The following is a 27,402-nucleotide window of genomic DNA, read 5'->3' on the forward strand; positions in this document are numbered from 1 at the left end:
TGTGACCTAGGTGGTGGGGGTCCTTGATGATAGCTGCTTCCTGTAGATGTGCTCAATGATGGGGAAAGCTTTACCCATGATCGATGGGCTGTAGTAATTTCTATTCAAAGGCATTGTTGTTTCCATACTAAGCTGTGTTGCAACCAATCAATGTACTCTCCACCACACGTCTATAGAAGTTTGACAAAGTTTTAGATGTCATGCCAAACCTTCACAAACTTACCGAAGTAGAGGCACTGTCATGCTTTCTTCATAAAAGCACTTTTTATAACACTGAGGAAATTAAAGTTGAATTTTAAATTTACTGATATCTTTAGCCTCTTACTTCGGCAGTCTGATGTATCCACAAGTTTCAAGCAGCCTTCATTTATACTGGTACATAAGAACGTGGCAACCTGCCTCAATGACTATTGTCCGGTAGCACTTACATCCACAGTGATGAAATGGTTTGAGAGGTTGGTGATGAAACATATCAACACCTGCCTGAGAAGAGACTTGGTTGAGAAGCAATGTGGATCCACTCCTATTTGCCTACCGTCACAACAGGTCCACAGCAGATGCCGTTTTATTGTTTCTTTACTCAACCCAGGAACATCTGAACTGTGAAGATGTTCTTCATCGCCCAGAGCTCAGCATCAGTAAGCTTCAAGACCTTGGCCTCAATACCTTCTTGTGCAATTGGATACTCGATTTCCTCACTTGGTGAACCCAGTCTGTTCAAATTGACAAAAATATCTCTTCCACAATCCCAAACAGCACAGGTGCAACACAAGGCTGTGTTCTTTGCCCTACTCTACCTGCTTTATATTTATGACCTTGAAGTTAAGCACAGCTCCAATACTGACAACACTACTGCTGTTGGCCAAATCAAAAGTGTTGATAGGAAAAGTGCATATAAGAGGGAGATTGAAAATCTGGCTGAGTGGTGCCACAACGACAACCTCTCACTCAATGCCACCAAGGCTAAAGTACTGATTATTAACTTTAGGAGGAGGAAACCAGAGGCCCTTGAGCTAGTCCCCTTTGGAAATCAGAGGTGGAGAGGAACAACAACTTTAAATTCCTTGGTAGCCATTATGAGCAGATTAGCTAAATTGACAAACAATGTTATGACAGTTTGTGTGGATACAGAGCTATGTGTCAGACATGGCTATAAGCAGCACTGGGGCCCCTCGGGACTGTATTGGCCCCCTTCCTGTTTATCCTGTATACCTTGGACTTTAGATACAACACTGAGTTATGTCATTTGTAGAAATTTTCTGATGACTCAGCAATAGTTGGGTGTATGAAGGGCCTTGGTGGAGGACTTTATCAAATGGTGCAAATTGAATCATCTGCAGCTCAACATCAATAAGACAAAAGAAATGGTGATGGACTTTAGGAAGACTAAGCCTGCACTGCTCCCTGTTACTATTGATGGTGAGGATCTACAAGTGCTTGGGGTTGCACCTGGATGACAGACTTGAGTGGAGCATCAACACAGAGGCTTGTGCAAGAAGGGCCAGAGTTCCTGAGGAGACTGAAGTCCTTTGGAATATGCAGGCCTCTCCTTCACGTATTTCACCAGTCTGTTATCACCAGTACAATCTTCTATGCAGTGGTGTGTTGGGGCAATGGCATCAGTATGGGTGATGCCAGCAGGCTCAATAAACTGATTAAAAAGACTGGCTCTGTTATCAGAGTCAAACTGGACACACTGGAGGCTGTGGTAGAACAAAGGACCCTACAGAAAATCCTGGCAATTCTGAAGAATGTTTCTCACCATCTGTATGCCACCTTGGCTGAACAGAAGAGCACTTTTAGTAATAGACTAAGGCAAGTGTGCTGCTTCAAAGAGTACTATATGAGGTCATTCTTACCCTTGGCCATTAGGCTCTGTATTGAGCCAGGGATGTGATGACCCCCTCCTGTTAGACTCTTTGATGTAACTTGTTTTTTATTCTTTCTCACTTTTCTTCTAATATTTGTATATCTGTGCACTTGTAATGGTACTGTGACACTGTAATTTCACAGTAACTTGTAACGGTACTGTGACACTGTAATTTCCTTTGGGATCAATAAGGTAACTATCTGTCTATCTTCCTATGGTCATAATCATCTTAAGCAAGGTAAACTAACATTGTTCTGTACAGAGTTCACAGGGTAAGATGGCACAGTTCCCTAAACTCCCTCACCTACCAGCACCTACACACAAGGGATAATTTTCAATTACCTATTGACCTATTGGAATTTGGGAGGAAATTTGAGTACCTGGGAGAAACCCATCTGGTAATGGACAATATACAAATGACAAGCACAGAAATCTAGCGGCTAGGATAGAACCTTGGCCACTCTGAGCCAATGGCTCAACAAGCTGTGCCACTGCTTTAGCAACATGCTAATGTGAGTTACAAACTACAAATTTTAATGCATTTACTCAACTTTACGTATGTTTATACTTATAAAACTTATTTATTTTCTGGGGATTTATTCAGCTTCTCATACTATCTACTCATACATTGTAATTTTCTTCCCTTATTTCATTGAGCACTCGAAAAATAAATAATATCTATTTCTTGGTTTGTTTGTTTGATTTGGGTTCCACCAATCAATCTCGGATATAATAGAAGTCACTGATTTCTTTTCAGCTATTCTGGCTTGAAAGTGCAGGATGCCCAATTTTTCCCTGGTGAATTCTTTGAAAAACTAATCATTCAGAATATTATATGTCTTGTGTTTGTTCTCATGATTTTGATTTGTTTTTCTCTTTCATTATTCCTTCTCATTTTCTGCAGGGCACCTTACCATAATATTATACATTACTGTTAGTTATATTTACCCTACACTGATATGTTCTTTGGCTTAGGTACTTTTGCTGCGAAACTGGCTTGCACCAATTGTCGGTGTGCTAAAACATGACTGCCTTCAGTGGGTGCAAAATATGTGAGAAATGGCCAGTAGTTAGACAAAGAATCAAGTTTAAGATAAGACTTGGTCAACAAAATTCCACCCATCTTCTTGCATTGCCTGGCACATTTCTGTACAGCAAACAGAAAAGTTATCATTAACAACATAAATTCTGCAGATGCTGGAAGAAAATAAATTAACGTTGAAGACATTCTTTCCATCGTGAACACACAGCTCCCACTTTGGCTGCTAGAAAGCCGACAGAGGCTGCTGAAGGGTAGAAGACAGTTCCGCGATCAACTTTACGTGTATGTGCAAGTCATGGTCAATAAGATGCCTGCCAGGCAGAAAGCTCTATGCAGGGAGAGTGGGAGTGTGATGGCAGCAGATCTCCAAGGTCTGCTGCAAGAGGAGCTTGGCAGGTTGTGAGCACAGCAGGAACAATCTAAACATGATACAGCAATTCAGGAAGAAATTTCATGTCAATGCCAAATACTGTATTCCAGAGGGACCTACACAATACAGTTCACATCCACAAAGAACAGCTCCTCACTGAAAATGTGTTTTTTTTTGTGTGTGTGTAGAGGTCTGAGCTCTTTAAGCTAGAGCCACTCATCAGAAAATACCGAGTTCTTGTCATGAGCTGTTAAGGAATTCGTGTGTTGTAATCAGTGCATGTGCTTGAAAAGTGAAAAGAAAAACCACAGGTCAGCAGCAGAAGTGGAGGGAGAAGCAGGGCCTCTGTTTTTTCTCTCACAGATCTTACCTGACCTGCTGAGTATCCTCAGCAAAGTTTGTGCTTATTCAAGCAGTAAATGCAGTGACTTTGTGTCTTTTTTTTGCTTTTCTGGCAGATTAATAGTATTCTACTATGGTATAATGGAATGCAGAGTGTAGATGATCTCTTAAAATCACTGGGAATTTTATTTTGCGGGCTCGTTATAAACATGAGCCTCTCTGAGCACATGTCCCTTATAACCAATGAGGTTGATACCTGCTCCTTCTGCTCATGCTGAGCAAGGACGTTACTTTGATGGCAACCTTCTCACTCCTGCTCCTCTCACTTCAGTTTATGGCTCAAGGCTCTCAGCAGAATTATGCCATTTCCCACAGCTTCTGTTGACCTTTGTGTGTCTCTCACTGTGTGGAGGAGTTCAAGAAGAAAGAGGCAGCCATGGTTGTTGAGGGCAGCGCCAGCCTTTGTAGATGTCCTGCAGTGCACATTCTAACAGAATGCAGGAGTTCATATGTGTTTCTTAGGAACATGGTGTTCACAATCAGGAAATTTTGTTTGTGATCCACAAGAATCTACACATTGAAAAGTGTGTAAATATATTCTCTTCCTTAGAAGATCCAGGTTGCAAAGGGACAGAACTGCAGTCAATGGCTACCTTCACAAATGGGAATGCAGTGGTGCAGCCAAATCCACCTCCTCAATGTGTCTGAAATCAGTTTTAATGAAATTATTTCTTCAGGATTACAGTACTTGGGAGGCCACCCATGTGTTGCGGTGAGCTGCAGATTGAGAAGCATGACAAAGATCTGCTTTGGCCACTTGGAAAGATCCAGTAGTGAGGAAGTTGCAAGTCAATGCAACCTTAGCCTCTAGGCATGAGAGCATGGGAAAATTTCTTCCAACACAATGACTTGTATTTCAGTGATGATAGCCTTGGAAACTTTGTGAAGCATGGTTCATCAGTGGAGTCTAGATAGGATCTGCTGTTCGCTGAAAGGCATGTTTATGCCTGTTAGCCATGTTTTGGCAAGAACAAGAATGCAGCAGTTGCTCATCTCATGCTGGGTTGGGTGCAGATGAAACCAATCCAGCTTGTCTTCCAGGAAGCAAACACTGGAGAGCAACACCAATGGGAGAGCCAGCCTGCAGGGTCCCAGCGCCCAACCAAGCATGGATTCCAGCATGCTGGCTGTGCTCCTGTCCTCTCCCACAGCGCCTCCTCCCCTGGGTACATGCGATGCCGTGACATGAATGCCTGGTCTGTGCAACAACTGATGCCACACAGTTCCCCCATCATCTAATCTCGCCAATGAACTGGACTTGCAGTATTTGGTCCTGTCAATGACCATCAGGATCGCGCGATCTCAGGAAAAACATTTAAGCCACAAATTTGCACCATTTGTTGAATCCGGAGAGGCTGCTGCAATCTAGCACTCTGCCATCCTACTGGACGAATGTGTTTGGGCAAATCCTCCACTGAGGCACCAATGAAACAAATATCTTAGCAGTTCAATACTGGAAAAACGCTTCCCACTGAATTAGCGCATCTTATGGAGTTTGGATGTTTTCCATCTGTATCCAATTATGAAGGTGTCAATCAAGTCTTCCATTACAGTATCACCAGGGTCTTAATGTAAATAGTAGAAAGAGCAACAAACTGTATGAAGTGCTGTTAGTTCTCCTGAGACTGATATGTTTGCACTCTTACAAAGTGCAGATTACTGTGGAGCTCTTTACTGCAGTTTACTGTACTTGGAAAAGTGTGTTCTGTGAATAATGATGTGGGAACAATGTCAGCTATGATGCCAAGTCTATGGTACTCCACCTACTTTCATGTGTGCTGTCATTTTACCCAGAAACTATACCAGACGTGAGAAATAAATATGGACCACGTTGCCTTAAAAATAATAAATAGATTTATTGTCACATGTACCAAGGTACAGTGAAAAACTTGTCTTGCATGCTGTTCGTATAGATAAGCACATTGCAACAATGCATTGAGGTAATACAAGGTAACACAATCGAGTTCAGAATAAAGAGCTACAGTTACAAAGTACAGTGCAGGTGGAAAATAAGATGCAAGATTGTAGTGAGGTAGATTATGAGGTCAAGATTCTGTCTTATTGTAAGAGGGAACCATTCAATAGCTTTATAACAGCTGGATAGAAGTCATCCCTGAGCCTGCAGATAAGGGCTTTCAGGCTTTTGAATCTTCCACCTGATGGGAGGAAGAGTGAAGAAAGGATGTTAGGGTGGGTGGGGTATTTGATTATGCTGGCTGATTATAGTATTGAAGGCATAGCTGTAATCAATAAGCAGTGGTCCAGAATAGTTATCTTTTTTCTCCAGGTGGTTCAGAAATGAATGTACAGCCAGGGAGATGGCATCTTCTATAGACTGGGTTGAGGTAGTCTGAGAGGCTGGAGTTAATGCATCTATGAGCAGCCTCTTCATGATGGTGGATGTCGGAGCTACTGGTATTAGTCAGTATGTTTCTCAGAATGATAGTGGTCTTTTTAAATGTTGGGAATCTGAGATTGAAGTAGGGAGAGGTTTAAAGTGTGTCTGCAAGTACCTTCAGCAGCTGATTTGCTCAGGATCTAAGGACACGTCCATGGACAAAATCTGGTCCAGATGCTTTACACAGGTTCACTCTCTGGAAGATTGATCTTACATCCAGAATGGTGACTACGGGTACAGTTGTATTGGAGGCTGTCAGGGTGGGTGGTGACATTCCAATCTCCTTCTGTTCAAAACATGCAAAAAATCCATAAAGCTCATCAGAAATAGATGTGCTTTTGTTGGCAATGTTGCTTAACTTTGTCTTGTCACCTGTAGATATAGCAGAGCTGATGGCTATTCTGGTACTCAATTTTGGACTATTGTCTCTTTGCATCCCAAATGGCTTTATGAAGGTGGTATCTCATTTTTTTTGTAAAGATCATAGTCACCTGATATGAATCGTACAGTTCTAGACATCAATAGGGAGTGGATCTCCCAGTTCATCCATAGTTCCTGGTTTGGGAACACCCAGATTGTTTGCTTTGGTACATCTGCTCTAGGTAATCATATTTCAACACTGCAATATTCCTTCATACACCGTTAAATGTTTCCAGTATTTTCTTGTATACGTACATGTACACACCCCAGTAGCCCTCCTGTAATTTCTCAAGTATTTCTCTCCACTATATCACTCAATTTGACAAATAATCCATTTTGGGTCACACTTATATAATATGAACTGTTGAACTTTGGCATTATTTATATTGGACACATACAGTTGTATTGTACCTTCTGAATTGTTGCACTGCCTCTGAAGATGATGAACAGCTTCAGCTATTTCATTTGTTTTAGCAAACCCATTGACATTGACTTCAGCCCATTTCAGTGATGCATGTGGGCTTCTGTCTGAGATATCTTTTGCCTCACAGATTATGTTGATGTTTATTTTGTGTGATCTCTGCCCTCCATAGTGCTGTGACATCCATTTTGAGCGTGTTATCTGGATAAGCTATTGACACCGAGTCTAGATATCCACCGCTTTCGATTATCCTCTTTAATACATTGGGTCACAAGTCAGTTCAGCATTGATTTTAAACCTTTTGGGCTTATTTATATGGGAAATTTATCACTGAAATAACACTTTGCTCTAACATAGTCCCTTTTATTTTAATTGTGACTGTTTAAAATCCATCAAGTATTTTCTGAGGTTTTGTAAGTGCAAAGTTATTCCAACAATTGTTATTGTATACTTAACATACTGAATAAAAGTGTTAAAACTTCCCTGATTTGAATACCAAACAAGAGAAAATATGCAGATGCTGGAAATCCTGAGCAACACACACAAAATGTTGGAGGAACTCAGCAGGCCAGGCAGCATAAGAACATGAGAAATAGGAGCAGGAGTAGGCCATCTGGCCCGTTGAGCCTGCTCTGCCATAAGATCATGGCTGATCTGGCCATGGACTCATCTCCACCTAACAGCCTTTTCCCCATAACCATTAATTCCCCCGCTATGCAAAAATCTATCCAACCTTGTCTTAAGTATATTTACTGAGGTAGACTCCACTGCTTTATTGGGCAGAGAATTCCACAGATTCACCACTCTCTGGGAAAAGCAGTTCCTCCTCATCTCTGTCCTAAAGCTACTCCCCCAAATCTTTTGGGGCCAAAACATTGACTGTACGTTTTTCCATAGATGCTGCCTGGCCTGCTGAGTTCCTCCAGCATTTTGTGTGTATTGCGCTACTTTGAATACTTGGCATTTAAGTACTTTATCAATTTACCATAACTCAGGACATTTGCACCTGATATTAAAAGGGAAAGAACTTCCTGAAGATTTTACAGATCTTGCATTGAATCACATCAAGAATTGATTGTATGTCACTAGAGATTAGAGAAATGCAACAAACATGGAGCCAAGGTTGAGCATTTCTTAACTGAGCTGGATTGCCACCAAATTTGATTATGAATCTTGTAACCACACAAGAGAAATAAATAATGGGAGTGATTTCTGAAGAAATGCAACGGGGAAAGAAGATCTGTAGTCCTGTGCAAAATTATTGGAACTTCATGAGTGCCAACAGATTGGAAATTTTCTGAAGAAAGCAAAAGTTCTGAATTTACAGAACACTTAATCCCAGTAATTCATAAGTAAATAAGGAGGAACTGGAGGTCATCCAGCCATTCAAATTTCTGCCATTCATCAACATTAAAGATAATCTTTTACCTTGGAAGTATACATTTTCCTGTAATACATAATCCCTAATTTCCAGAGAGCTATTAATCTCTATTCAGAAATAATTCAGTAACTGAATTTCTACAGCCCCCGAGGGAGGGAATTTCCAAGATTGCCCACCTTCTGAGTGAAGAAATTCCTCCTCTTCTCTGTCTGAAAGAGCATATGCCTGTTTTGAGATAGTAACTAGTAGCATTAAACCCAACAGCCAGAGAAACATTCTCACCGTATCTGTCAAACCCTGTAAGGTATGTTGCAAGTTTCAATGTGATCCTCTTTCATTCTTCTGAACTCTAGAGAACACAGGGTCACTTTCCTCTCGTATTACAAACCCATCGTCCCTCAAACCAGTCCAGTGAAACTTTGCTGCATTTCCTTTCATTCTTTCTTATGTAAGGAGCCCAAAATTGTCTTGGTGCATCAGGGCAGTGAAGACTTTTTCTACATTTCTATTGAAATCTTCCCAGACTATTTACCTTCCCAATCATTTTTATATCTGCATATTGACTATGTGATGTATTCAAACAAACCTATGTACCTTTGAGCATCAACACAATTCAATCTGTTGTGTTTCAAAGACAACTCTGAGATTTGAAGTTGTTCACAAAAGAAGTGACCACACATTTTGTTGAATTCATTCTACCGTGTCCTCACCCACTCCTTCATTTTGCCTATATTGTTTTGAGGATGCTTTACAATCTTCACTCTACTCACCATCCAACCAGGTTTCATATCATCAGCAATGTTGGAAATATGGCATTCAATCCTCTCAACCAAATCATTTATAAAGGTCTTGAAGGATTGTGTGGTAAACATCAATCCTTGAAGGAACCAACATGTCACTGTCTGTTTACTTGAAACGATACACGTATTCCCACTCCCTGCTTCCTGCTTTGTCACCAGTTCTCAATTTACCTCAGAGTATTGTTCACAATTCATGTTCCATAAGCATATTCATTGACCTCCTGTCCACAACCTACCAGGAAAAACCACACACACCATATCCACCAGATTCCTCTTTCAATGCTGATCACATTGGATCATATTTTCAAATAACTCTAGTAACATAAGAAACATAGGAATGTACAGCATATTACAGGTCCTTCAGCCCACAATGTTGTGCCGACCATGTAACCTACTCTAGAAACTGCCTAGAAATTCCCTACTGCATAGCCCTCTATTTTACTAAGCTCCACGTACCTATCTAAGAGCCTCTGAAAAGACCTCATTTTATCTGCCTCAACCACCTTTGCTGGCAGTGCATTCCACACACGCACCACTCTCTGTGTGAAAAACTTACCTCTGACATCCCCCCCCCCCCATACCTAATTTCAAGCACTCTTGAACGTTGCCCCTCAAGTCAGCCATTTCAGCCCCTGGAAAAAGCCCCCGGCCATCCACACGATCAATGCCTCTCATCATCTTATATACCTCTACCAGGTCACCGCTCAACCTCAGTCACTCCAAGGAGAAAAGGCCAAGTTCACTCAACCTTTTCTCATAGGCATGCTCTCCAATCCAGGCAACATCCTTGTAAATCTCCTCTGCACTCCCTCTATAGTATCCACATCCTTCCTGTAATGAGGTGACCAGATTTTCCAAATCTATGTTTATCCTGATCACTGTTCTGTTATTACATCCTTACAGATTCCATTCTTCTCCATACAACTGACATCAGGTTAAAATGTTGGAAACTCCTGTTTTCTTTTTCCTTCCTGTCTTATATAGTTGGGTAACTTTTCTACAGTGTTCTCCACAGAAGCAATACTAAAATCCTTCAAAATTCTGCTGTGTAGATAATCAAGTTCTTGGGACTTATTGTCTATCAAACTCACCAAGTTCTCTAAGACTATATTTTGGTGGATGCTTATATCTATCAGTTCGCCATGCAAGCTTGTCCCTGTTTGTGTCTTCTTCGGTGAAGGCTGACACAACATAACTACAGTCGGCCCTCCTTATCCGCGAGGGATTGATTCTGAGATCCCCCCCCCCCACCCAGATACCAGAAAACGCGGATGATCAAGTCCCTTATTTAACCTGTCTCAGTGCAGGTGGACTTTAGGACCCAGGGCAGCACAGGACCCGCCGCCCTCAGTGTTTGTGTTCCGTTGACTTATATTACCTAGTACAATGTAAGTGCTATGTAAATAGTTGTTACACTGTATTGTTCAGGGAATAATGACAAGAAAATAAGTCTGTACATGTACAGTACAGACACAACCATCGTAGATCTGGGAACGTTGATGCCGATTCTCCCGTGATCTTTAAGTTCTTGAGGCTGTAGCACTTTACACAGCCAGCCAGCCAACCCTAGCACTAACACTCCCACGAATTTCAGCTTCTTTCTGCTTTATTGTACGAATGCTCGATTCGTTTTTACCGACCTTACGGCCCAGTTCGGAATGCAACATGCCACTTTTCAAAAGATCTAATTTCTCGGCGACAGATAGCACTTTATGCTCCCTCTTAGCCTTTGAGGAATTGCTTTCACCACGTAATTGCTTTTTAGGAGTCACTTTTTCACAGAAACAAAGTAGCAAATAACCGAGACACAAGGTGAACAGTGCTCGAACAATGAGTGCTGGTGAGAGAACTTCCGGGTTTTCCCGATTCACGGTTGGTTGAATTTGCGCATGTGGAACTCGTGGATAAGGAGGGCCGACTGTATTTCTTTATTTCTTTGCTGTTTCTTTATTCACCCATTATAAATACTCTTTTTAAAGCAGCCTGTATCTGGGCTTTCTTTTTCTTTTTACATAGAAATTTACATCTCATAGCCCTCCTTTACTGAATCCTAAAATGCTGTACATTCTGAAGCTGAATGCTATTTCTGACAACCTTACAAGTAATTTCCTTTGATTTAATGCTGTCTTTTAATTTTTTTGACAACTGCAAATGAATCACTTTTCCTTTGAGTTATAAAAGGTTTTTTTTTGCATTGTATGCATTGTTCATTATAGTGCCTTCATTGCTTAACTATTATCAAAACTTTCAAAGTATTTTCCCAGTTAAACACTGACAAACTCTGACCTTCATAGTTCCCGTTTTAAGGATTTGAATTGAACAAAATCCCCTTCAAATTCAATTCAAACTTTTCAAACTTTTATGGCCAAAGTTATGTAAAAAGTCCATTTGGAAAGATCATGATTAACTCTTTCTTACATTGCCTCCTGGTTGGTTCCTCATTTCCAATTTCAATTCCTTTTCATGATTGCATTACTCCACAAAAAGTTGGACTGCCATGCAAGAGCTTGTCATTTCCATAAGACCATAAGATATAGGAGCAGAATTAGGTCATTTGGCTCATTTGAGCCTGCTGTGCCATTTCATCAATGCTGATCCATTTTCCACCTCAGCCCTAGTCTCCGGCCTTGTCCCTGTATCCCGTCATGCCTTGACCAATAAAGAATCTATCAACCTCTACCTTAAATATACATTAAAACTTGGTCTTCACAGCTGCCTGTGGCAACAAATTTCGCAGCTTCACCACCTTGTGGCCGAAGAAGTTCCTCCATGACTTTATTCTGGAAGGACACTCCTCTATCCTGGATGCTGAGTCCTCTGGTTCTAAACACTCCCATTATAGGAAACATCCTCTCACATACACTGTATCAAGGCCTTTCAGCATTTGAAAGATTTCAATGAGGTCGCCCCTCATTCTTCTGAATTCTAGTGAATATAGGCCCAGAGCTCATCAAATGCTCTTCATATGACAAGCCCTTCAATCCTGGAATAATTTTCATGAACCTCTGTTAAATTATATGTCAGCATATCTTTTCTAAGATTAAGGGCCTAAAAATGCTCACAATTCTCCAAGTGAGGCCTCACCAGTGCTTTATAAAGCCTCAACATCGTATCCTTGCTTTATATTTTTGTTCAAATGAATGCTAACATCACATTTTCCTTCCCCATCACAGACTCAACCTGAAAATTAACTTTTAGGAAATCCTGCACAAGGGCTCCTAAGTCTCTTTGCACCTCAGGTTTTAGAATTTTTTCTCCATTTAGAAAATAACAACCCTTTCATTTCTTCTACCGAAATGCATGACCATACACTTTCTGATACTGTATTCCATTTGCCACTTCTTTGCCCATTCTCCAAATCTTAGTCCTTCTGTAGCTTCTCTACTCCATCAAAGCTACCTGCCTCTCCACCTATCTTCACATTGTCCACAAACTTTGCAACAAACCCATCAATTCCATCATCAAATTATTGACATATTGTATAATCTAAAAAGAAGTGGTCCCAACACAGACCCCTGTGGAAAACCACTAGTCACTGCCAGCCAACCAGAACAGGTTTCCTTTATTCCCACTCTTTGTCCCCTGCCAATCGGCCAATGCTCTATCCATGCCAGTATTTTTCCTGTAATGCAATGGGCTTGTAACTTGTATGACAGCCTCATGTATGGCACCTTGGCAAAGGCCTTCTGAAAATCCAAGTACACAACATCAACCAATTCTTCTTTGTCTATGCTGCTTGTTATTTCTTCACAGAATTCCAACAGGTTTGTCAGGCATGATTTTTCCTGAGGAAACCATGCTGACTATGGCCTATTATGTGCCTCCAAGTACCCTAAAACCACATACTTAACAATCGATTCCAACATCTTCCCACCCACTGAGGTCAGACTAACTGGCCTATAACTTCCTTGCTTCTGCCTTTCTCGAAGAGTGGAGTGACATCTGCAATTTTCCAGTCTTCTGGAACAATTCCAGAATCTAGTGATTCTTGGAAGATCATTAATGCTTCCACAGTCTCTTTGGCTATGAATTACAGAACCCTGGAGTATATACCGTTTGGTCTAGCTGACTTATCTATCTGCAGACTTCTCAGTTTTCCAAAAGCCTTCTCCCTGTTAATGGAAACTTCACACACTTCTGATTCTTGATACTCTGGAAATTTCACCATATTGCTAGTGTCTTCCACAGTGAAGACTGATGCAAGGTACTTATTCAGCTCATCCGCCATTTCCTTGTACCCCAGCATTATCCTGTGGCCTCTGAATTACTTCCAGAAATTCCAGCTATTGCTGCTCTGCTGTCATCCCTGCTATTGTTATTTTCCAATCATTTTTGGCCATCTCGCTCTCATATCTCTGTAATTCCCTTTACTCCACTGTAGTACTGATACATCTGACTTTAACTTCTCCTTCTCAAATTTCGGGGTGAGTTGGATCATATTATGATCACTTTTCCCTAAGGGTTCTTTTTTTACCTTAAGCTCAACACCCAATCTAGAATGGCTGATCCCATAGTGGGTTCAACCATGAGCTACTCTGAAAAGCTATCTTAAATGCATTCTAGAAATTCGTCTTCTTGGGATCCGGCAGCAATCTGTTTTTCCCAATTTTCCTGCGGATTGAAGTGCCCTATGATTATTGTAAAATTGCCTTTTTGGCATGCACTTTCTGTCTGCCATTGTAACTTATAGATCACATCATTATTTCTGTTTGGGAGTCTGTATACAACTCCCATCAGGGTCTTTTTACCCATGCAGTTCCTGAACTCTTCCCTCAATGATTAAACATCTTCCGACCCTGTGACACCTCTTACTAATGATGAGAAAATCTGCAGATTCAGGAAATCCAAGTAACACACACACAAAATGCTGGAGGAACTCAGCAGGCCAAGCAACATCTATGGAAAAGAGTAAACGTTCTATATCTTGGATGAGAAACATCGACTGTTTACTCTTTTCTATAGATGCTGCCTGACCTGTTGAGTTCCTCCAGCTTTTTGTTTGTGTTAGCTCTGTCTAATGATTTGATTTCATTTTAAACTAGCAGAGCCACCCCAACCCCTCTGCCTACCAGCCTGTCCTTTCGATACAATGTGTATCCTTGGACATTAAGCTCCCAATTATAATCTTCTTTCAGTCATGATTCCATGATGCCTACAACATCATACATGCCAATCTGTAACTGTGCTATAAGTCCATCTACCTTATTTTGTATACGGTGCACATTCAAATATAACACCTTCATCATATATTCATCCTTTTTGATTTTGTCTACCTTTTTCATTGTAACTTGGCCTGTTGACTGCTGGGAGTCTCAGTACACATTGCCTTTGTTTGTAAACTAACTATCTCATCCTCGGCACTATCACTTCATTTCCCACCCCCTGCCAAATTAGTTTCAACCCTCCTGAACAACTCTAGCTAACTTGCTCGTGAGGATATTGGACCCCCTTGAGTTCCCTTTTATGGAGGTCTTACCTCCCCCAGAAGAGAGCCCAGTGATCTATAAATCTGAACCCAAGCCCCCTGCACCAGTCCCTCAGCCACACATTCATCTGCCAAATCATCCTATTCTTACCCTTACTGGTGCATGGCGCAGACAGCAAACCAGAGATTACTACCCTGGAGGTCCTGTTTTTCAGCTTTCTACCTAACTCCCTAAACACTCTCTTCAGTATCTCCTCATCTTATCTAACTATGTCTGGGTGCCAATATGCACCAAGACTTCAGGCTGTTGCCCCTTGCCCTTGAGAATACCATGGACCCGGCCCAAGGCATCCCTGATCCTGGCACAAGGGAGGCAACATATTGTGCGGATGTCTTTATCACACTGTCTTTGTTCCACTAACTTTGGAATCTCTTATCAACACTGCAGTCCCCTTCACCTCTTTGCTCTTCTAAGCCACAGCACCAGACTCAGTGCGAGAGACCCGGTCATTGTGGCTCTCCCCCTGTACATCTTCAGATATTATTGGCATTATCCTGAAGGTTACCATTGGTAGTTTGGTAAGTTTGTTGTAGTTATCTAGATCAGCAGTGAGTCCAAGTGATAGCATCTGCAGCAAGCTCCGTACAAGGCATGTATTCTTACTGACGTTATTGCAGTATCCTTGTGAGTTGCTGTCACATCTCATGAGCTTTAACTCATTGGATTTTCATGGAAGTGATGTCAGCATCAGAGTCATATTTATTATCACTAATGTATGTTATGAAAGTTGTTTTGTGGCAACAGCCCAGTTCAGGACATAAAAATCACTAAATTACCAAAAAAATAGTGCAAATGATGAATAATGAGGCAGTATCAATGGATCATTCAGAAATCTGATGTTTGAAAGGACAAAGTTGTCCTTAAAGCATTGAGTGTAGGGCCTCAGGCTCCTGTACTTCCTCTCAAAATGGTTGTAATGTGAAGAGGGTATGTCTTGGGCAGTGAGGGTTTTAATGATGGATGCCGCCTTCTTGACGCACTGCCTTTTGAAGGTGTCCTCAGTGGCAGGGAGAGTTGTGCTCATGACAGAACTGTCTGAGTCTATGACCATCTGTAGCCTCTTGTGATCCTGTGCATCGGAAGCTTCATACCAAACTGTGATGAAACCAGTCAGAATGCTATCCGCCAAAGATCTGTAGAAATTTGCAAGAGCCTTTTGTGACAAGCCGAATCTCAAACTTCTAATTAAATATCGCCACTGGCATACCTTGCTTGTGATTGCATCGATGTTAACTGTAAATAACTGAAATCCATTCCTTACAGAAAATTCATTTCTATAATGGCTTCTGCATTCTTTTCAGGATGACCCAAAGTGCATTGCAAAAAAATTACATATACTTTGAAGTGTAAACACTGCTTCAATGTTGGAGATTGATGATCATTTGTGTGCATCAACTTAATAAATTCCCATGAAGAAAAACATGGGGAATGTTATAATGTTGAATGAAAGGTGAATATTTGCCAGAACAACTTGCCAGCTTTCATTCAAAACGGTGCTGTGGGATCCACCAGAGACATCAGGCAAAAAGACAGGAACAATGATTGTTCAGCACTCCCCTCAGCACTGCACTGGCTTGTCAGCCTGGAGATTTTTGCTTAAGTCCCCATCTCTGAATGTCAAGTGAGCGAGCTGTGACTTTGCCACACCTGACAATATAAAGTTATAATTAAGGACAACACGTGGGGTATGCTTTCTACACTCATATCTAGCATTGAAAAAAATCCGGATTTCCTATGAGCTGTGCTGGCATCTGTGTTATATATAACACAAGCGAAGAGTTAATGTCTAACAGTTAATTTTTGGTTGATGGCAATCATTTGAGGGTAAATCAGGGTTTTCGAAAATAAACAGTTCCAATTGCTGAAGATTAATCATAATGTTACTAAAAGAAACAGTAAATGTAACCCTTGTAGGTATAGATAGAACAAGAGAAAAGTTAATGATATAACCATAATTATAGCAGATGTACTATTCGGTGGCTACACTTGAAAGCCCTGACTAAGCCAAATCTAATTATTTGTGTACAAGTTTGATAATGGGTCAAAGAGAAGAGTATGCTGTTAAATTTTGTTGCATGAGTTTTCTATTGATGTTGTCATTCAGCTTCATGTTTTGTGGCATACTGATAATCACAAGACAATATTCTTCTAATGAAATGGCAGTTTTCTTATCATTGTACATGACTAATGACTGAAACAATTCATGTGCACTGTGTCAGAGCCAGAGGTGTCCTATTCCTTGGAACATGAGAAACAGTAAAGGCTTGTCTAAAGAATCATAAAATCTCACAGTGATCATAATTGCCTTTTCTTTCATTGTCTTTCAGTGCTCTTTGATGACTGCAGTGGGAATGAAGGGCTGGTGTTTTCAATTTCTAATCCAGACTTGCGGGTTGAAGCAGATGGTTCTGTATTTGCTGTAAAAGATATGGACCTCACTATACCTGGATTCTACATCCAAGCAACATCTGTTCATGTGCAAGACTTGGTCAAAGTTCAGATTCTAAGAGAAGAAGATACTCGCAGTAGTACTTTGAAGGTAATAGTGTATATGCAGAATGAAAATACCATTTGGCTTGTTTAAGCCAAATTTTTGATTTTATATGTTTGAAATCTTCTATATTATCCCATATATCCATATAAATCTTTGAAAGAAGCCAAAAGATATTAGTACTGCTTCACATTTAACAGTCTACTACATGCAGAGATTCATTGTTCCAATGTCTGTTTTACAGCAGTGAATTAATGATGGAAAGAAAGAAGAAAATGGGAAGTCTTTAACAAAATCAGCATTTCTCCATATTTCACTGGACTAGTAGTCTTGAATTTTCCCTACAGTGAGTCTCAAGCTCACAAGCCCAAGGCAGAGATGATAGTTCTATGAACCAAGTCCATGAAAATGCCAAATAGACATTTCTCCCTGTGGGTGAAAAGAATGAAAGGGGTTAATGTCAGCAAATAGCTTTCACAACATTGCGTCCAGATATAATCGTATGGTCTGACACCAGTAGAGAAGCGGTTATTGGTGAACTCACAGTCCCCTGGGAAGACAACATCGATGAAGCCCATGAGCGCAAGTTAACCAAGTATGCAGAGTTAAAATCAGAGTGCAGAGACAGAGGGTGGAAGGTCTCATGCTGCCCATTTGAAGTAGGCTGCCGTGGGTTTATTGCGTTCACTCTCCAGAAGTGGCTGCGTGACCTTGGCTTCACTAGAAGAGAGATCAAGTCAACCAGCAGGGCTGTAGCTGAGGTAGCAGAGAAAGGATCCGCATGGGTGTGGACCAAGTATGTCCAGAGGGGCAGATAGTCAGACAGTGTACACATATCTTCCAAACCCTTCAGTAGTTGCATAGACACCTGAAGAGTAGACTATCTGTTGGATGGAAGTGACCAACAACTCTGATAGGCAGATGCCGAGTTTTTAAGCTCACCAGTGGGAATTGGTGCTTTAGCACTGCTGGCCCACCACCTCGAGGGAGTCTTGATCATAAGCGGGCCGAAACTCCTGAAGACAGGTGGCAGATCAACTGATGATCCCACCGATGATAGCACAGGACGGTTAACATCTTAGTCCACGTGTATTTTGTAACTCTTAACTTAGCTGTCAAGTATCCTGTTCAGATTTATAGAGTAAAGGTACAATAGGTAAATGGTAAGAGGTCTTGGCAGAGCGTTCAATAACAAAGGAACATCGATGTATATTAATTAATGCAAGGATTAGAGGGGAATTGATGAAAAATATTTCCACCTGAAGCACATTAGGGTCTGGATTCCGCAGCCTTGAGAATATAGCAAAGGAGAACCCTCATTACATTAGCGATGTAGTTGGATGTGCACTTGGAGAATTAAAACATATGCAATTGCAAACTGAGGGTAGAGAATCAGTAGCTCTATTCTCACCCAGCACGAACATGTTAAATTGGTTCCTGTATTGTTAATTACTCTAGTAGCTATTGAAATCATGCTACAGGAGAGGAAGTAGAGGAGTCTATGTGCTTGAAGCTTATAATGGGAGAACCTGAGACAAAGTTGATCCATTGTGCTAGAGAACAGTGGTAGGCGGAACTAATCAAATTATTGCAGTAGAGGAGCTCATCCCATGTACTGGAGGTGATGGAGGATACTGCAAAGAGGGGTTCAAAATGAGACGGTGCAGTAGAAAGGAATATCTTTGTGTTTCAGAATGATCCTGAAAGGGTGGACAGATTTAGCAGATGAAAAGGCAAGGTGCAACCCTGTCTGGTCTAATCGAACCTTTTGGCAAATAGCTAAAACAGTAGTCACAAATATCTCTTTGAGCCAATGTTCTTTTGATGTACAGGAGACCAGCTGTGAGCTGTACAAAAGAATGGTCAAAATAAAAGGATATTAATAGTGTAGCCCCCCCACCCCCCGGCTACCCTCAGGGTCGCTCGGCCCGCTGTCGTCTAGGGAAACAGCCTCGGCCCCAGCAAAGTGGATAATTCGTTTGTGTGGATGCTGTGTGAGGTACCCCACCCCGCCCAAATAACAGACAATACACCAGATACGATTAAATGATTTACAGTTTATAGATATTACTGGAACTATATAATTAAGAGAGAATAAAATATAAAAGGAAAATAAAAGGCGCCACACTTATCAAAGTTAAATCTCTTTGTGCACAAAAACCATTGGAGCTCAAGGACCTTTTTCTTCTCCTTGCGACCGCCTCGGACCACCTTGACCGGCCGCCTGGGACCAACAACGATGGTCGACCAGACGCTCCACACAAGTCCGTCTCCATCTCCTTGCCGAACGTCCCGCTCGGGGTCCGACCCCGTTAGCGGACTCACAGCACCTCATCCATCCTCTGTCTCGCTTTCCCACCTTCTGCCCTAAAACCCCGCGCATACAGTATCTTCAAATACACCAAAACCATAACAACTATCCCAATTGGTTAATATCACTCTCTTATCACAGTCTAAAGCAAAAACAAGCTGCTAGCGCAAACTTTCTCAGCGTTTAACACAACAAAGCCGCATTCCCCAGATTAACATAACAAAGATGCCATTTTAATTAGCCTCTGCATGTAACATAAAAGTCGAAACCCCCTTACAATAGGGATTATAGCATTAAGGGTAAAGCTGTGGATGTGCTGAGAAGATTCGTGCTGTTCTCTGTAACACTTCTTAGCTGTTCTTGGTGATTTGAATGCATATTTTAGATTAGATTAGATTAGATTCAATTTTATTGTCATTGTACCGAGTACAGATAGGAAGCCAATGAAATGCATTTAGCATCTGACCAGAAGTGCAAAGAATAGTGTTATTTACAAACTAATTGCGAATTTAAAAAAAAGTGCTACAGCACACAAATATAAAAGTACTGAGACAGTACAATACGGATGCAATACTGCTTAGCGCTGTGATGAGAGGTTCAGCAGTGTCACAGCCTCAGGGAAGAAGCTCTTCCTGTGCCTGCTGGTGTGGGGGCAGAGGCTCCTGCAGCACCTACCGGATAAGAAGAGAGTAAAAAGTCCATGGTTAGGGTGAGATGCATCCCTGATAATGCTTTCCGCCCTGCCCAGGCAACGTTTATGGTAGATGTTCTCAGTGGTGGGCAATTGGGAGCCGATAATCCGCTGGGCAGTTTTCACCACACGCTGGAGTGCTTTGCGGTCCGATACGTGACAATTGCCATACCACACTGAGGTGCAGTTGGTGAGTATGCTCTCAATGGTACAGCGGTAAAAGTCCGTCAGTATCCTGGGACAGAGGTGAGCTTTCTCGATGCTCCGCAGGAAATAAAGGCGTTGTTGCGCCTTTTTGATCAGGATGGAGGAGTTCAGGGACCAGGTGAGATCCTCAGAAATGTGGACACCAAGGAATTTGAAGCTTCATACATGCTCCACTACAGTTCCGTTGATGTAGATGGGGACGTGAGTGTGACTCCTGGCATGCCTGAAGTCCACAATGATCTCCTTGGTCTTCTGGGTGTTAAGGGCCAGATTGTTGTTGGCACACCACTCAGCCAGGTGCTGGACCTCGTCCCTGTAGGCCGTTTCGTCATCCCCTCTGATCAGACCAACCACCGTGGTGTCGTTTGCGAACTTGATTATGGAGCTAGAACCATGTACAGGAACGCAGTCATAGGTGAAAAGGGAGTACAGAAGAGGGCTCAGCACACAGCCTTGAGGCACACCGGTGTTCAGGGTGAGAATGGAGGAGGAGAGGTTGTCTAACTTAACTGATTGGGGTCTGTTAGTCAGAAAGTCCAAGGTCCAATTGCAGAGTGATAAACAAAGCTGGCGAAGTTTGGTGATCAGCTTGGAGGGGATCACAGTATTGAATGCTGAACTAAAGTCAATGAATAGCATTCTTTGCCAAATTTCTATATTTTTGGTACAGTAATAATATATGACCTGAGGAAAAACTTGCACTTGATGATGATCTCATTTAATTTCCACTTGTGTTTTGGAGGTCCCATGGAAGGAAAGTGCTGACATACCCACATTGATGCTGCCTTCACACAAAGGAGACTACCTTATGGAATGGGGAATTGGGCCCAATGACAGGGGTGTTTGCCAACTAAATTGATCTGTTTATTTAAAAAAATGGTGAACATGCTGAAAACCTGAAACAAAAACAGCAAATTCAGGAAAATCTTCACAGGTCAGACAGTATCTGGGAAGAGAAACAAAGGTAACATTTTGGTCAAAAAACACCTGTTAAAATCCTTAATCAGATTCTAATCTTTACCCTCAAACAAATTAAAAGTGTAGACAGATTATGATCCTGACGACTCTTGGGATGATGGACAAATTTTAAAGAGTCAAGGATTAGACTTGTGTTATGATTTAACAACAGACACAAAATGCTGGAGGAACTCAGCAGGTCAGGCAGTACTTATGGAGAGAAATAAACAGTCGACTATTCAGGCCAAGACGCTTTAGGACTGATGAAGGGTCTCGGAATAAATGGTGACTGTTTATTCCACTTCATTGATGCTGTGAAACCCGCTGAGTTCCTCCAGCATTGTACTTGTGTGTTAGAGATAAAGACTGAAGGAAGTGCTCAAAGTCCTCATTGAGTCTTGGGAATCTGTATTTTATTATTGTTGGAGGTTGAGAAGAACCATTCAAGGTGTTATTGAGAACCCAGAGAGTGTGCTTCAGGAGCATATGGAAGTCCTATACAAGTAGTGGAAAGAGTGCATCTCTTCACAAACTACCCAGCCATCTCCTGCCCCATCTACGGAGGAAACTGGTCCTCACATTAGCCACCTTAGAAACTATAAAAACTAGTGTGGAAGCAAGTCACTATTGATACTAAGGGACTGTTAGTGAACCAACCCATTTCCAACCTTCTGATGGAAGGAATGGCATTGATGAAGCAACTGAAAACTGTTGTGCCAAGAACTCTCTAAGGCTGAGCTAAAGTTTGTGAAATGCTTTCCACAATCTAATTGTGTAACCCTGCATCCAATTTTCCAGCACACATCCAAGGAATGAAACAAATGTAGAGAACTTCAGAAGCCAACATTTACAGAAAAAGATTCAACAAGCAGTATCAAAAGAGTCACCAGTTATTTTGTTTTCACTAGTGCTATTTGAAAGATAAATGTTGGCTGGGACACTAGAGAACGTGCCATTTTTTTCTTTGAATAATGCAATACATTCCGTTAAATCCACACAGGAGACTAGAGAATGCCGTAGTTTAAGATTTGATTCAGTAATGCATTCATCTGTCAGCTTATATTACACATTAAGTCCCAGGAGCAGAGCTTGAACCTATCTCCTAATTCAGATGAAAATGTTCCCATTGAGCAGTGGCCAATATCTTCAAATAGTATACCATGAAGAATTGCTAAATATTGTCTGGATCACATGATAAGTCCAGTTGTCTGCTATGACTGACTACATTCTTATTGGAAAGATAATGAGCAGCTTTCATTGAATAATGTTCGTCCTGATCAAATTCAGGGAAGATCATTGATAAAGTGATCAAAGGTGATTGTGTTAAAAAATCATAGAAAGTATTCTGCAGCATAAATTGTTTCTCCTACATTACACATGTAAGAGTCCCTCCATTTTTCAAGCTGGGGGTTTGGTTGCTATGGTGATGCTCCATCAATTGCCCATATACTACTTCAAAATTCCACTTTTAATTATTTTCACAATGTTTTGCCAATAATACTTTTGCTCAAAAAAGCCTTCAAAAAGAATGAAATGTGCAGATTATTTTTATGACTAAAATAGTTATTTCTCCTATCATGACATAGTTAAGTAATCATATGTCTTTAATCTTCCTCACAGCCTTGAATTATAGGGAATTTTTCACACCAGATCTTGGGCAGGCTTTGCTAAATGTAATGCGATGAAAAAAGCTCAGCATTGAAGTGAAATTAAGCACAACTTTTGGAAATCATTTATGTGAAAAACATACCTTGTTGTGCAGTCATATTCATCACTTTCTTTAAAATTACCATTTCTTTACATAGAGACTATTAGTTCCTCTGTACACAATTAATAACTATATCTTTGGATGAGAAGTGCTTTGAGAACAAGGATCAATTTTAGCTGCAGGTATAGTGGGTGAAAATTGTTCATTCAGGAGCTGAAGCAGAAGGCAAACCATCTGGATCTCTGCAGGGAGAGGGCCAGGAGAATTTTAATCTAGGACCCCATCTGCTTAGACCTGTCACTCCTCCATCTTAAACAGTGGAAGCAACAGCTGGTCAATGGACATGTGGGCTATGTTTGGTAGCACAAGATAATCACAGAAGTAACAGGCACTTGTACACAGATTATTGGTTGGGGCAGAAAGACATCCTGGAGCAGTTGAGGGTAATTATTTCTGTAGTAAATGAAAATTACATTAAAGCTGTAATAAAAGCAGAGTCTGCAGGCAACACAGTAGATCAACCAGTATTTGTGGAAAGAGAAACTGTTAATGTTTCAAGTTAGGAACCCCTCTTCAGAACTGGGAAAAAGAGATTGGTTTTCAGTCGTCGAAAAGGTGGTGGAGAGATGGCTAGAATAAAAAGAGTATCTCTGACAGGAGAACATCAAATGACTTGATGGGGGCAATTATAGTGACTGTTAATCTTGTCAGCTCTCCCATCTAAACATTTAAAGTAACATACAATTTCTATTGTGGCCTGGAGGAGTACTCCAAAGATGAAAGTCCTCCTGCAGTGCCCAAATTTGATCTAATAATTCAGTAGTAATTTTTACTGAACTGAGGTACAGTACTGTTGGTTAGTTCTCAATATTGCTCTGTATTAACAGCTACTTGGCCCTCAATTATTACAAAGGGGAAGTAAAATGGAGATACTGTTAATTGATTGATCAGTTGCATGGTCGCTCAGTTTTTGAGGATAGCCTGCTCTAGGCAGATTTACAGCTGCCCCATATTTTTTCCATTTCTTTATAATTGACTTAACTGTATTCCAAGGAATAGTCAGTGACTTGGAAATTTTCTTGAATCCACCTCCTGACTTGTGCGTTTCAATAACCTTTTCATGGAGTTGCTTGGAGTGTTCTTTTGTCTTAATGGTGTCATTTTTGCAGGATACTGACTCACCAGCAGTTAGATCTTTCCAGATACAGGTTTATTTTTACTACAATCAATTGTAACAGCATGACTGCACAAGGTCTCCAAAAACAATCTCCATTTAACTAATTATGTGATTTCAAAAGCCAATTGGCTGCGCTAATGATGATTTGGTGTGTCATATTAAAGGGGGTGAATACTTACATAATCAATTATTTTGTATTTTATATTTGCAATTAATTTAGATCACTTTATAGAGATCTGTTAAAGGCATTGGAAAACAAATAATATCTCAGGAGAAAATAAAACTTAGAAGTATAATAGCCATTTGATTAAAAATTAATTTTGAGATAATGTAGTGTTACAATCATCAATGATTCACACCTCAGTTGAAGTGTTAAAGTTATTGGGACCTGTAAGAAATGTTGCTCAACAAACATTGAACAGATCTTTCATTTTATCCAATGTCATAGCTAGAGAAATAAACTTCCCTTGTCAGCATCATCTTTCTTGTTAATTAACCGGCACAGAGAACATGCCGACCATTAAGAATCCACTTGCGTTAAACCCATTTTATTTTCCCCATTTCCCATCAACTGCCTCCAGATTCTGCCAGTCAAGAGGGCTAATTTACAGAAGGAAGTTAACCTTCCAGCCCACACATCATTTGGATGTGGGAGGAAAGTGGAGCCTCTAAGGAAACCAACATAGTCACAGGGAGAAGGTGTCAAACTCCACAGTCATTGTATGCATTGCCAACTGAAGAAGTGAAACTTGTTGCATAATTGCCACACTCTTCTGAAAGTCAACAATCAGTGCCAGCAATAATTCCCTGCTGGTGGCATAACTAATGATGGAGTCTGATTTAGCAAAATAATTGGTGTGAATTGTGAGGCTTCTGCTTTTTTAAAAAATTAAGTCAGCGTGATTCATCAGCGTGGTATATTAGCATGGTGCATTTGCTACACTTAAAGTCCAAATGGCCAAGATGGTACCAATCTGGGATATTTGAATAATGTTTTAAGTTGTTTTGCAAAGTTTTGCAGATTTTATTTTAGAAGTTAGAGTATTAAAGTACAAAAATTCTGGAAATACTCAGCAGGTCATGCAGCATCAGTTTTAGAGTCACAGAATGGCTTGTAAGTAGTTTCAGAACGGAAACATGAAATGTGTGAATAAAGAAAGGCTTTTCACAGTGCAAAGTGGTGTTTCTGTTTTGTAACTCCAGAAAATAATCAGAAGAAAATAATAGGAGCATGAGGTAACTCGTGTACTTAGTTTCTTTTCTTTAAAAAGATGCTCACATGTGAGGTGGTGGCGTAATGACGCATGCCATTCACTTACTTTTACATATAACCTGTAATGAATTATGTAAGCAACAATGTTTATTCAAACAATATTTACAATATAACTCAAATATTACTGGAATATTAAACACACCACACTCCTCCCTACTTATCTATAAACTCCAACTCAATATAGAATGCATCACAACTCAAATATGTAACATATTGCTCTCTAGTCAGCTTATGTATACAGTATACTATATAATACAACCACTATATTGACATCCACAGCATTGTATATTTTTAATTGGTCCATTCAGAACAAAAGATTGAATTGCTGTGGAGGATTTCTTATTCTTGTGGGATAAGGTCTTTCCCAACAAAGGGGGGGGGGGGGGGGGACTCTGCTTAGCCAGTGAGACTTGTGGCTGTGAAACATATCAGTTTCTGGGGCCTCCTCTGTGCTGGTTGTAGGAGTTGACTTTGGGATTGAAGGAAGTGGGCATACTGCAGTGTGATATGCAAGGAGAAAATTGGAGAGGTTCTGATTTACTGTTAGTGTAGTGTGTTCTGCTAACATTGCTCGCAGTGCATTCTTTAGACTCTGCACCAGCTTTCCACCACACCATTTGTAGCTGGGTGGCATGGTGCATATTCCACTCTTATTCCATTCCTTTTCAGGAATGACTGAAACTGTTCTGCACAAAACTGTGGTCCATTGACACTGACTAAGTGTTCTGGAACACCAGTCAGTAAGAAACAGCTTCTCAACACATCAGCACTGTGAAAGGGAGTTGAGGAGGCTATTTGGAACACTTCTGGCCACTTTGTAGCTGCATCCATTACTACCGAGAAACTTATACCCGTGAACGTTCTGGCAAAATTGACATGAATCCCAGGGATTGGAGAGGCACTGCTCTTGGCATCTTCTGGACATGTTGGCATTCTGAACAATGCATGGCAAGCTGCTCAATCTACTGATCTATCCCAGGCCAACAGACAAAGCTACAAGCCAATGTTTTCATTTTGACCACACCTCCTGTAGCTCTTCCAACAAGTTAGCTCTCAGCTTGAATGGTATAGCAACTCTCAATCCCCACATAAGATGACATCCATTAAGGGCAAGTTCATCACGTCGCTGGTAAAAATGTGGGAACTGGGATTTCTGCTGCACATTCCAGCCATTTTTGGTGGCTATGTGGTAGTGAGACAGTGTGGGATCTTTTCTGGTTCCCCTTTGGATCATCTTTGCCATAATAGGAAGATTTTCAATTTGCATTAGGAAGAATATGTCAAGAGGAATGTTCTCTGTTGTAAATTTTTCGGTTATTTCCTTTTCCATGGGTAAATGGAATAATCCATCAGCATTTCCATGATTAGTTCTCCTCTTGAATTCAGTCTTGGAATTGTGCCCTCCAAGAAACAGAGTCCATCTCTGCATTCGTGCTGCTGTTTGTGGAACATCTGTCTGTGGATTACAATGGACACTTCTGGTTGATGATTGTTAATGAAAGTAAACTCTCTCCCATACGTACTGGTTAAAATGTTTTACACTCCAAACCAGACTTAAGGCCTCTCTGTCAATCTGTGCACAACTTTTTTCTGCAGCGGTAAAGGAACACGATGCAAAGGCCATAGAGCATTCATTTCCAGCACTCAAAACATAAGTCGGAGGAGAACATGTTACATGACTGCACCTAACCGTAAGGCATGCTGTCACAGGGAAGCTTCACTGGCTGATGTGGATCAAATTGTGTGAGTATAGTGTCTGTTATCACCATTTCCTTCGTCTTTTGGAAAGCCTCCTTATACTGCTCTGTCCATTGCCATTTCTTCCCGTTCTGTAGTAAGTGGAACACAGTAGCTGGGTTTGGCAATGACCTGTTATAGTAATTGACAAATCCTAAAAAGGACCACGACTGTGACATGTCCTTTGGCCTTGAAGCATCCACCACTGCTTGTGTATACTTGTGCGTCAATGGTGTGGCCACAGTAAGTGATACTTGGTT

The 27,402-nt window shown here is 40.9% G+C and overlaps 1 protein-coding gene across 1 annotated transcript in view; it reads left to right on the plus strand.

Moving 5' to 3' along the window:
• The window catches only part of cdh13 (cadherin 13, H-cadherin (heart)), a 1,220,695-nt gene that overhangs the window by 373,030 nt on the left and 820,263 nt on the right, over window positions 1–27,402 (plus strand). Inside the window, exon 3 of the mRNA XM_072279867.1 lies at window positions 16,918–17,129. Coding sequence (XP_072135968.1) covers window positions 16,918–17,129 — 212 coding nt within the window. The remainder of the gene's footprint in view (window positions 1–16,917; window positions 17,130–27,402) is intronic.

Source organism: Mobula birostris, chromosome 15, assembly GCF_030028105.1.
Source record: "Mobula birostris isolate sMobBir1 chromosome 15, sMobBir1.hap1, whole genome shotgun sequence".
NCBI classification, from domain to species: Eukaryota; Metazoa; Chordata; class Chondrichthyes; order Myliobatiformes; family Myliobatidae; genus Mobula; species Mobula birostris.